The 13,035-nt window shown below is 32.4% G+C and overlaps 1 protein-coding gene across 1 annotated transcript; it reads left to right on the forward strand.

Annotated features, from left to right (window-relative positions):
- The first annotated feature begins 8,722 nt into the window (after positions 1-8,722).
- LOC139881943 (probable protein phosphatase 2C 6) lies at positions 8,723-11,939 on the forward strand. Its single transcript, XM_071866330.1, has 4 exons — positions 8,723-9,214; positions 10,728-11,018; positions 11,306-11,411; positions 11,599-11,939. The coding sequence occupies exons 1-4, from the start codon at positions 8,723-8,725 to the stop codon at positions 11,937-11,939; spliced, it is 1,230 nt and encodes a 409-aa protein (XP_071722431.1).
- Positions 11,940-13,035: the final 1,096 nt, after the last annotated feature.

Consider the following 13,035-nt stretch of genomic DNA (forward strand, 5'->3'; position numbering starts at 1 on the left):
TACGGATGTTAGATTTACAACGGTAGTGGTCTCAAGTCGTGGGATGGTCGGATGGAGGCTGTGGATGCTGATTTGTGGACGAAGGTTTGTTTGAAGAGAGAAACGGGAGATGATCATATATGTTTTCTGTTTCTTTCTTTCATTTTTTTTTCTTTTATATCTTTTAACACCTCTTCTATAGATTATAGTATATGTGGCACTTAACCACATACCCAAAAATGTGACTCAGCCTTCTTTTTCTTAAAAAATATATTTATTTAATTATTAATATATTGATAAATTTTTCTGTAGGAATTTTAATAATGTAAGTTTATTACGTATATTATAAATCGACATAATAATACGGCATAGTCGTATATTCAATTCGTTAGTTCAATTCTCATTGTACCATATAGTTCAATTTCGGGTTGTTGCAATTCGCATGAGGATTAAGAGCTGCAACTGGATTATCGAGTAGAGGAATGGGCGGAGGAGTCGACGGTATTGGTAGTTGGGACAACAAGGCACCACTAGAAGGATTAGGTAAATCATCTATTTAATTCGAATTGAATTTATTAAAGTGAAATTTTATTTTTACTAATCTAATCTAACATGACATGATACATATATTTGACCAGTGATGGGATCTAGACATAAACATGCACTTGGTGTATTGGAATATGATGGAGGAACGAATACGTTGCGTCAGAATAGCCTTAGAATACACAAGCTGTGGATTTGGGTTTTAATTTGTGGCTTTTGTAGGGTTTAAGCTACTGGTAGCAAAGACACTCGAAGACTTGAAGCTTTGAGTATTTTGGAGTTTCCTGAAAAAGATAGAGAAATGGACTTGACATTTGGAGGATCGGAGTGGGCATTTAGTTAATAAGGTATACACAGGTGATAAAGCATATGGTCAGTATATTGTTGGTATTGGCGGATGGGTAAGTGGTACTAATCCAATCTCAACTATACTATGTTATGCTAGAAATGAACTTAGGGCTATATATTGACCCTGTTATCCAAATAAAGTATTTGGATTTTCAAGTTGTTTCGACCGGATTCAAAACGAGTTAGAGGTGGAGAGCAAGCGCCTCTTTTCGACCAGTCTTCGAGTTGGATTTGGGACTTAGAACAGAATGGGAGGTATGAGTATTTGAGCGTCTATGGCCTGGAGCTGGCCTACAAGGCTCGCCACAAAGCCGAGCGGTCTCGTGGTAGATCTCAAGTCTAGAGAGGGAAATGTCCGACTTCTAGAGAGAGTATAAATGCCCTAAGTCTCGTGTGTGTCTCTTATGGATAAACTTGATTATCTGGGACATCTAAGAAGGATTTTTATATAGGGAAGCCCTTAAGGTTGACTTGGACTGTCACTGCTGTGAAAGCGACCTGTACATTTGTGGGACCATAGGTCTCCTCGGCTTTGGGCGCTCTCTTTTGTTCTTCATTCAACTGTTGATATGTCACTCCAGAAGGTAGATCTCTGACCCCATTCTCTACAACACCCATATAATAAACTCCTTCTAAGGCATCTTTGGCTAAAACACAGCACAAATCAAAATCCTCTCCCTTAAACTTATCAAGATGAGAACTATTACCTATCAAGTTAATTAATACTAGAGCCATTTGTTATAGCTCCCAAGACAAATCTAGGGCTCTAGATTCCAATGATGGATGAACTGGAGCTCTAAACCAAGGTGAAGCAACAACTCAGATGAAGATATTGCTGGAAGTAACACTGAAATGCAGATAAAAAAGCAGAAAAACTCAAGAACTATGAACAATGATGTTTGCAACCGAAGCAATGATCATTTTCTCCATGATTTTGATTTGAATATAATGCTTAATGATCCTAAATTAAAAGGTTTCAATGTTTGGGACCTAGAAAATTAATTTAGGTGACGAAAATGTAAGGTTTCTCTCAGTACCAATGCACCAAAAATTTTCAAAACTAAAAAATAATGAAAATGGAATGATAAATTGTTTAGCTCGATTCAACTGTAAAAATGGCGATTACAAGAGTTTACAGAGGCGTCCAAATGTAAACATAGCTAGTACAAATATTTTTTGCTCATTACAAATCGATTACAAGCTTGAAAATAAAAAAAAAAAAAAAAATAGAAATTGCAAAAAAAACAAAACCATAAGTGGTTTTCTGCAAATCTTCTTCTCTACGAATCCACTAGCGATTTTCTTTCTTGTAATTTACTCTGGGCTAATCCTTGATAAGTATGCGAGCCAGTAATACTATAAAAATTGAGCAAATTCACAACAGAGTCATCTTCTGCAATTTTACAAAAATCGTCATTTTTGTTGACTTTTTGGTTGACTTCTTGATTCAAGATTGATCAAGAACACATCAGCTTATGAACTCCATCAATACACTTCTCTGAACTTGACTAAAGGTTAACTTGATTAAAAACAAACTTCTTCTTCAACTTCGATTGAAAATGTAAAGAGGACTAAAATAGAGCATAAACTGACAATGCCATCTTCATAGGAGCTTAGAATTTCGGTTCAACCTTCCAGAAAACTTCAACGGCTCATATTTGACGAAACAAGATCAACAAACTCAACTAAACCGACTTAAAATAAAAACTCCCAAATTTGGGTTTCTAGTTCAACTACTCAAGAACACATTACGAACTACAAGCATTGGCAATACTAAACGATGCTACAAACAACTTCATATGGACTACTCGAAGCTATCTATAACATCAATTTAACTAATCTAATTCATTAGATTAGAGATTGGAAATTTGACATGAACGGTAAAGATAGAGCCCCAATGAAAGAGGTGTTTTCGCTAGAGGAAAACTCGAGTCAATTGGAGAGTATGTCGTTGATCACGACCTCTTGCTGATCATACCGGCAGTCGCATGAGTTCCGCCGATTCCATCTCCGGTCGGTGGGAAGCAAACTCTATTTTCAACAGTCGGACCCTCAACATTTTGAAAAATTGCACCATGATCCTTAAGTTCTTCACGATGTCCACTGGCATCCTTTTACAGATTTCATCATCTTCAACTCTGCTCGACTTCTCAAGACCCAATTTTGATTGCTCCAACTTCTCAAGCTTGATCAACACCTCTAAGAACACTTTCCCAGCCAACATTGTCACAGCAAACCATTTCTTCGTGATTTTCTTTCTCTTCAAACTTGCTTTCTCTCTGGTTTGATTTCATGGCACGCTAGCTGAAGCAAGCAAGCTTTCCACAATCTCTTGCATTGCACGAGCCGTGAAACATCAACAAAATAGTGTTGAACTTTGGCTTTTTTAAATTTCCTAGCTCACTGATTGATGTCCAATGCGCAATCTAACATGACTTCAATCAAATAATTTGCTTCTCTTTTGTGTTCTACACTCATATTTTACGTTTTATAATATAGTTGTAACATGATTATATCCGTAAAACTGATATGAAAACAAGATATTATTAACTTTTTTGGAAAATATAGATTATGACAATAAATCTAGTTTATTAATTGTAAAACGTTTAATTACTCGAATTACTATCTCTACATCAAAATACATTATGTTTTAGATTTTAGGTTCTATCAAATTAATATTTCAATATTTCACAATAGATGATGTTTTGAGTTTTAATGGTATTCATGTGTAATTAATTAGATATATAATGAGGTTATTTTTTTAATGAAAATATTTTTTAAAGCTATACATGATGTTATGTTTAATTTGGGGAAGTTTGATAATTTGTTTTTTCAAACAATACTCTTAATGCATCTGATTAATTAAACCATATCATTAAAATTCAAAACATTAAATATTGTGAAACGGACGTAGTATATACGCATTCTCTCTCTCAATATACATTTTTCAGACTTTTTATTTTGTTTTAAAATATATAATTTTTATATCTAATTTAAATTAAAATATATTAAATTTTTTCTCTCATCTTATTATTTATGTCAATAATTTAAAAATTATATATTAAAAATTAAAAATAATATTTAATCAATAATTTATATATAATTTATGTCAAATATAAAAATTCAAAATATAATATATTTTGATACGAATACTTTCCTATCAAGTTTCCTATATACTATAGTATTAAGTTGCAAAGAGATAAAGTTGGCCGGGATCTATGTACAAATGAAATCAGGACAACGCTCTCATGAGTGCCTCGTTATAACAAATAAAACCTAGCTAAACATCATGTTAAAAGGTTCAATCATTTATGATCTCATTATATGTTGGCACCACTTATGCCCTTGCATTTGCCCTCTATAATTATTAGATTTGAAAATATTTTTTAATATACATCAAAATAAACACATTATTGATAAAAATATTATGATTTGAAGAATATTTTAATCATTTCATACTAATAATAATCATGATATATCTTTATATTTTGGTGTATTTAGTTTCACGATATTGTTCCATAGAAAATTAATTATACTCGTTTCAGTTATCTCTCCATCATTTAGAATATGACACTTAAACCTACTACCATATTCATGGAGCCGACTATAATTAAGTGGTAATACGACTCCAGTGAAATAAAATATTTAATTCTCGAGCTTCATGTGGAGAAAGATTTAAAATGATTGAAATGTCAACCAGGAAATTGACAGGCAAATACGATTCAATGAAGCTATCGAATTGATACCAAAATTTATTATCAGTTCAAACAATCATTTCCTGAAAATTTATCAAACTCTCCTCAATTTTCATGTCCAAAAGTTGAATATATATACTAGGCGAAAAAACTTTGTTAGGTGGAGGAAAAATAAATTAAATAGAAACCTTGCTATATTCATTGATCAGGACGATGCATGTTCCTGCAAATCTTGAATCGATCGACCTAAAGTATTTTAATGCTTTCATATTGATTGTCAACCCAGAAAGATTAAGAACCATATTTCACTTAAAAAAGATAATTTTTAATCATCGTAGTACATAATAAATGATCATATAGATTTGAGTTCACCAAGATTGATTCAAACAATTCAATACCATCGTTACTATTGATTAATCCTTGAAACCAAATAAAACTCTACTTTGTTTTTGTAACATAGTGATTTAAATACGATATAATTTTTTTTTTCTCCTTCTGTAAACAATTGAAAGGTATAATAAGCCTTAGTCTGATTCCCCAAGCCAACATCACATTCTTCTTGGTTGTTCGGTCATACTATGGCTCTCGACTACAGACAGCCCGACGAGACTCCATAGTAGTCCTACGGATATTGTTAATTCTTTCTGTGAAAACGTTGAGGAGATAGTTGATCATGTTCATTGAAGTTTTATGTATCGCTTATTAAGGTGGTGGGACGTTATGAAAATGATTCAACATGGTGATATTAAAGATGTTTTTCCTTGATAGGAAGATCGGGTCTTTATAACCATGTGGGTCGTGTGCTGGTACGAAGCAGCGATCAAACACTTTTCTTATTCAGCCGCATAACTCATAGCATTGCTCGTTGGAGTCCAGTTATGATTGAATAAGCGATAGAGAAGATAATTTGATATGTTTTTTTGTTTTGTTTCGATATTTGTATTATTTTATTCTAGTGCCAATGGTGGATGGTATGTATCCAATTTTGACTTGCTCTAATTCCGTTTTAATACTTTGATAATTTTTTTTATAACTTGATTGTGGATGATGTTGTTCGATAATACCTACAAGTGCTACCCAATTTAAAAGACTATAACTTTTATCCGAAACTTATACACAATTTGACATGATCAAACTTAACCAGCTAAATTTCTATTAATAATAATTTCCTTCATATATATTTACAAAAAAGCTTTGGTCCGATTCCGATGGATTCACAAAAAGGTTTAACTAACTATCGCTGGAATAGGAAACAATTTACAGTCCGACATTCAAATAGACTGATTAGCTAAGAGGTTACAGATCATATAAGTAGATTCAATTTTGAGTAAAATCCAAACCATAATCATGTAGGTAGCATACGTAAAGCATATTTTGGCTGTGAAATTCTAATGTCCACGAAAATGGTGACATTGTGGTTAAAATATTTTGACTTTGGGACACTTGTCGATGGCCCACTGCTCGTCGGCGTTATATATATTCTTTTTCCATTTAGGCGGATAGTTGACAAAACGCCGCTGAATCTGATTTACTAATCCTCTACGAAAAGGGACACATCAACCATCTCTTTCTTTTGGTCGTACATTGACTGATTAGGTCCAATGACGTGTCGTGTGATTAAATAAGTCAAATGACAGCCAAAACAATTGATGATATGATTTATGATTTGCTTTCTGAATTTGATGATTTAAGATTGAATACAAATTTACTTCAAAAAGAAAAAGGCTGAATACAATTACATTAGATTGTCAAAAAAAAACAATTACATTATACTTATTTAAATTTCAAATTTATATGATTTATCGATTATTACTTCTCTATTGATTTAGAAGACGTTTTGATTTGCGTTGACAATATCAATATAAAATTTATCTTTATTTTATTATTTTATTTAAATAATATCCTCTTTTTTTTCAATGAAAAAAATATATATACATTAAAATTTTAAAAACATCATCTATTTAAAAAAATTCTCTCAAAATATCATCTATTTATACATAAAAAATATTTTTTTAAATATAACTCATATATCAATATATAAAATTATAAATAATAAATATTCAATTCGATATCGGCGAATACCTAGTACAATAATAACATGACTATCCGCAACATTTTATTTTATTGATGTTATTCGCAATCGCAACAGTCAATATTACTCGTACGATAATTTCAGTCGGATGTACTCCTACTGTATTAAAATTGATATGGACTTATTAATCAGCCTCTCAACGTGTCCTCTTTAGCTAGGCTAAACCCACATCACATTATTTCTCGCCAGAAAAAGTTCCCAATTCTACCTAAATGTGTTGGTCCCACAGCGGTGGATAATCGCCACGTTGCTATTTTGTAAAACAGTGACGTTCTGTCGTCTGGGATCCATGTTTCTTAGATTCCTTATCCTACCACCTACGATTCACAATAGACTAATCATCCAAGTTTTGGGTGCGCTACTTTTGTGAACAGTAGGACGGAAAGGTGAACATGATTTAGTCCGACCGGCATTCTTATTGCCGATCTCACTAATCACCGTAATTAGCAAGCAAAACCGGTATTGGCGTTGCAAGACCGGCATTAAAGTTGCCGATCATGCATGAAAATTAAAAAAAAAAAAAAATTAACATGACCGGCAGTTAGGCTGCCGGTCTTGACTAAAAAAAAAATTTACTACATAAACCTTAGTGATTAAAATGCAAAACCAACATCACTTTTGCATTAAAAAACCAATGTTGACCGGCATTTTGAATGCCTTTTGTCTATTATGTGCCTTGACTAATTAATCATTCTTATTCAATGTTCTATGTGTGTTTTTTTCTATCTAATTTGTCTTTGTATTGTATCTATAGTTTCCCCCGTTACATGGGATAATGGCCAAACTGTGGATTTTTATTTTCATGCATGACCGGCATCAAGGATGCCGGTCCAATTTTTTTTTTTTTTTTTAACATGACCGGCATCAAGGATGTCGGTTTGGTATTATTCGTCCGGCAACATAAGTGCCGGTTTTGGATTAATGATTAATTAGAAAACTAATCAGTCCGACCGGCAACCTTATTGCCGGTCGGACTACATTTGTTCACAAAATTAAATTCCGTTTCAATATGTTCACATGTATTTTTAAAAAATTACATTTGTAATTTCCTGTCCAAGTTTTTTTCAAATTTTATTAGATGACATATAAATCAATAAAAAAAAATTTTATAACAAAATAAGTTTGGATAATTTTTTAATTTTAAATAAATTTTTTATCTTATATTATTGTCATATATTATCTCTTTTATTATTATTTATTTTTTAAATTTTTTTTAATGATTAAAATTATTCATTCCATATATAAATAATTTTTTTTAATTTTATTTTTTAATTTTAAATAAATGACTTTTTTAAAATATCAATGCACTTTTCATATTTTTATTTCTCCACTCATCATCTCTTTATAAACATTTAATGATTTAATAAAGAGAGAGAAATGATAATATTATAAAGTAATGATGATTAATGTATTAAAATTGATGATATTGATATGTGTAAAAATTCTCAAAATGTTATTTATTTAAATACAGAGATAGTATATAAAAAACCTTATTTAATATTTTTGCATTGAAATATATGAGTCTTTTAGTTGATGAATTTTTTTATTTTTTATCTCTTCGCTTAATTATCGTCAATATACCAAAGAGAGAATTGTTAAAAACTCTATTAAGAAACTTGTATCGATGATGCAATAAGTTATTCTAATCTAAGCATTGAAAATTAAAAATAACAGTTAGGGTGAGCTAGAATGATCGGAACATTGATGGTTAGAAACAATGAGGACCTTTCTTGCCATAACTTTGTTGGGTGTTTTATTATATCCATCCATGAATTTGATTTGGGGTGCAGGAGACCTTGCTAAGGATTCACAGACACGGAATATTTCCTCTTCTGACCAATGACAAAATCACAACGACTACCGTGGAATTTGTCAGATTTTAAAATGTACACGTGGCTACAGTATTTTAAAAGGTAACGAGTACGACGACGACGACAGCTTTTGTCGTTTAAAAATCAACGAACACACGTGTCACTCTACAACTAATTAGTCTTTTTGGTCCTCCTTACATATCTGTTGCCATCACTCTCTTATTCTTCTTCCCATTTTTTTCAGTCTCTTGTTAATGGGACCATTTGGAGTAGACGACGACGACGATGAGAAACAACTAGAGCGAGTCGACTCATTGATCTCCGAGTACGAAACCCTAGCTTCTTCCACGAGTTCGAGCTTGTCTAGCTTAGCTTCCATAATCAGCACAAGTACGGACGACTCGAGAAGCACAACGACGAGTTCGTTTGGTGATATTCTGAGCGGGAGCTCTGGAGAGGTTCCGGCGGCGGCAGCGGCTGAGGATGAGCAAACCGCAGTGATGGTGGAAACGGCGTTGAGAATGAAGAAGAAGTGTGTAGGGAGGAATAATAGAGCGGTTAGTTGGGGTTTCACGTCCGTTATCGGGAGACGAAAGGAGATGGAGGATGCCGTGGCCGTTGTACCGGCTTTTATGTCTCGCACGTGCTATCACGTGGGTGGTTGTACGGCTCCTGGTTCTAGAACTTCCGGTGAGGTCTCGCCTGTTCATTTCTTTGCCGTTTATGATGGACATGGTGGCGCTCAGGTACTATAAAACAAATTAAGTATTATTCTTTTTGTTTTCCTCGTAACTTTTGATAAATTTCTCATGTTAAATTTTGTTAGACTACGTAAAGTAAAATTTAGGCTTACAGAAAAAAAAATTTAAATAGGAAATTCCATATGTAGGTTTAATGACTTATTTAGAATTTTGAAAGTCATTAGTGAATTACCCGTCCGATTACACATCTTCATCGATCAAGCTAAAGAGTGGACTTTACAAAGAACTTGATTAATTTATATCTAGCTCACGGGGAAAATGAGGATAATTTCTTATTGCCTAATGTAAATTAAGAAGTCTTTGATTACATAATTTAAATATATACATTTTATGATATAGTAATGAATTATTTAATTTGTTTCACAATGGGTTCCATATCATAAATTTTACTTATAAAATAAATTTTAATAATAAATATATATCTATCTTCAAATAAATGATATCGTTTTAATTTTCTAAATTGATAATAATAAAATATGTATATAGATATATATTTTTTTCAACAAATCTAAGAAAATAAAACTGCATCCACCACCTAAAGCAAATCTACTAAATTATAAATTTCAAAATGTAAAAATAATTGTAAACTTGCACTTATATATATGTTTGAAGTTAGTTAGGGAATACGCATGTAGATTACCTAATCTCTTGGCAAAATTAAAGAAAATTCATAATGATAAGAACAAAGAAATTTTACCAGACGCATTACATAATATAAAGCTCCACAAGTAATAAAAATGCTAGTATTACTTATTTTTATAAATATTTATGATTTTTTATAACAATAAATAATATTTATTTTGTATAATATTGTACGGATTAAGAAAACTATTAATTTTAAACCACATTTTTAGTTTTGTTACTTGGAGCACACATTGCTTGTTTCTTCGGATTAGTTAATGTTGATTAGAAGTTTCCTAATTTTTTTTTAAAACACTTAGAAGTTTCCTTAAAAATGAATATTTTGATGGAATTAATTTCTTTTTAAGCTCTACATCTTCTACGTGTGATAAATTTTTTATACATAAATATAAAATTTATTATTTTCGTTTTTAATTAAGTGTCACCGTACAAAAATTATAATTAATTAAGAATGGAACGAATATATTATAATAAAGTTAAGGGGCAGGTGTCCTTAAATTTTCGGAAGAGCGTGAACCACGAGAAAAGATAGATCTAGCTCGTTTTTCTTTCTTGGAAGCAAACAAAGAGGAACACGTGGTGTCATGTCTTTATTAAATGCCACGCTTTGTTTTTGTAAAGAGTGGATTCAAGGAATAAATAGTTGGCGTCCTAAAGTTCCTAGAAGAATTTACTATGCATGGTCATGATATTTCTAATGCATACTTCGAAAAATTGTACCCTACCGACGCGGTGCTCAATTTACCTTTATATATATATATGTATATATATATATTCTCTTAGTTTTTTCTTTTTTTTTAATTAAATTTCTTCATAATATAATATGTCTTATAAGTTTGGAGTATATATTATATAGGTGGCGGAATTTTGTAAGGAGAGGATGCATAGAGTGATCGCGGAAGAGTGGGGTCGAGAAACAATTAACGGCGATGACGAATGGAAAAAGAAATGGGAATCGGCATTCTCCGATGGATTTCAAAGGACCGACGATGAAGTCTTCACAGGCGAAGTTGCACCGGACATGATTGGATCAACGGCCGTCGTTGTGGTTGTTTCCGGTTGCCAGATAATAACATCAAATTGTGGAGATTCACGAGCACTTCTTTGTACGGAGACTCAAACAATCCCCTTGACCGTCGACCAAAAGGTCAACCTCGGCCCCATAAAATCTTTATTTTCCTTTCACATATTTCATACATATCGCAGTGGAATAAATTAACTCAAAAATTTATAAATTAGTTGAATCATAAGATATAAATTGACAGTACAGTTCAAGTTAACGTACGGCATATATACGACAAACAAATTGTTATGCTCATCTATATTTGGAGTACTAAAATTATTTTACTTTAAACTTCCGCGTGATTCGTATATATATATATATATAACAAATTGTTTTTTTTTTTTTTAATTTTTTTTTTATAAATTTTACAGCCTGACCGAGAGGATGAACTCGTGAGAATCGAAGCAGAGGGAGGGAGAGTAATAAACTGGAATGGTGCTAGAGTATTTGGAGTTCTTGCCATGTCCAGAGCTATAGGTTTTCGCTTCTCTCTCTCTAAATCATATACGTACAGCCATTTATTGTTATTATTTACAATGTTTAATTCCTTAACTTTGGGATTCAATCCTACAAAGTCTCTCAAGAAATAATATTCCACATCTAATTCCCAATTTACTATCACTGTCCTTCATTACTTGTCACTTTCTCTTACATATATTTTCAGGCGATCGGTACTTAAGGCCATGGATAATTCCTGAGCCAGAAATCACATTCATGACAAGGACGGATGAGGACGAATGTTTGATAGTCGCAAGTGATGGACTATGGGATGTCATGACAAACGAAGAAGTTGGACAATTAGCCAGACGTGTAATTAGAAGGCGACGCAGGTTCATCAATGCCGCTGCCAATAATAATAACAATAACAATAATAATGATATTTCTCCGGCGCAAGCAGTAGCTGATACTCTCACCGAAATTGCATTACGCAGAAATAGTTCTGATAACATTTCCGTCATTGTTGTCGATCTCAAACCCAAGAAAAGGCGTCAACAGAGGACATGAAATTTAAAAGGCCCATATATCTAGCATTACCATGCATACAATTCATCATACTTTTAGGCTGGAATTCAACTTCCCGCCTAAAAGTTTTCAACAGAAGAAGTAATATCGAGTATATCTACCTGATCGATGTGCTCTTTTAGTTTCAATTCACAGGTGAATGACACAATCAGTTATATATAGGTAGACATTTTATACTCCATATATAGTACGAGAAATTAACTACTGGAACTAGTAGGCTCTAGCTGCTGGAAAACGTCCAGGGCTGCGGTTTGTTTACCATAATATATATATATATATATATATACAGTTATGTTGGGCTTCATTGAATGAAAAAAATGTACGTTCTTCAAGAAATTAGAGAAGAAGAAAAAGAGAAGCAAACTTGAAAGTGTTAAATGTAATTAATTTATTTGTGCTTCACAAAGGATCGAATATAGAATTCTTCAGCACAAATACGATGCCAATGATCGTTATTGTCAAGTGATTTAAACTTGCGTATCAATAGTTTTGTTATGACCCTAAACCTTTAATCATAAACACAACAATACATGTCGAGAATAAACGCCTTCCTCGAACTTAGTTATGGTAAGCAATTAAGATTTTGATACAGAAAAACTACCTAAGTGGCGACTATAGAACATACACACTTAACAAACCAATCATTAAGTTATGTTGAATCTGCAGCAGAATTATAGCAAAGATCAGAGCAAACCGACAATACTATGGGCTTTTTTACAAAATATGACTGAACCCGATGGTAAATTTCAAAATTGGGGTTCAACCCTAAAAGGTGAACTATATATGGGGAAAAATTTAGAAGGTGAACAAGCAAAGAGTTTTCGGATATCTATGCATGCATTGAAAATTTAATGACGAATGAAATAACGACACGTCATATTAAGTCGAAAATTATCCCTAGGACAAAAGAATGAAAATCGTAGCCTAATTCCTAAGGTTCTGACGCTGCAAGAATCGAGTTTATCGAAGGTCCAAAACTCGAGATAAGATCATTTTACAAATATTGTCCAAGGTGGATTAAGGATGAAAATAGAAAAAGTTAGAAGTGAAGGACTAATCAGGCCAAAACCAAAATATA

Source organism: Rutidosis leptorrhynchoides, unplaced genomic scaffold (assembly GCF_046630445.1).
Source record: "Rutidosis leptorrhynchoides isolate AG116_Rl617_1_P2 unplaced genomic scaffold, CSIRO_AGI_Rlap_v1 contig211, whole genome shotgun sequence".
NCBI lineage: Eukaryota > Viridiplantae > Streptophyta > Magnoliopsida > Asterales > Asteraceae > Rutidosis > Rutidosis leptorrhynchoides.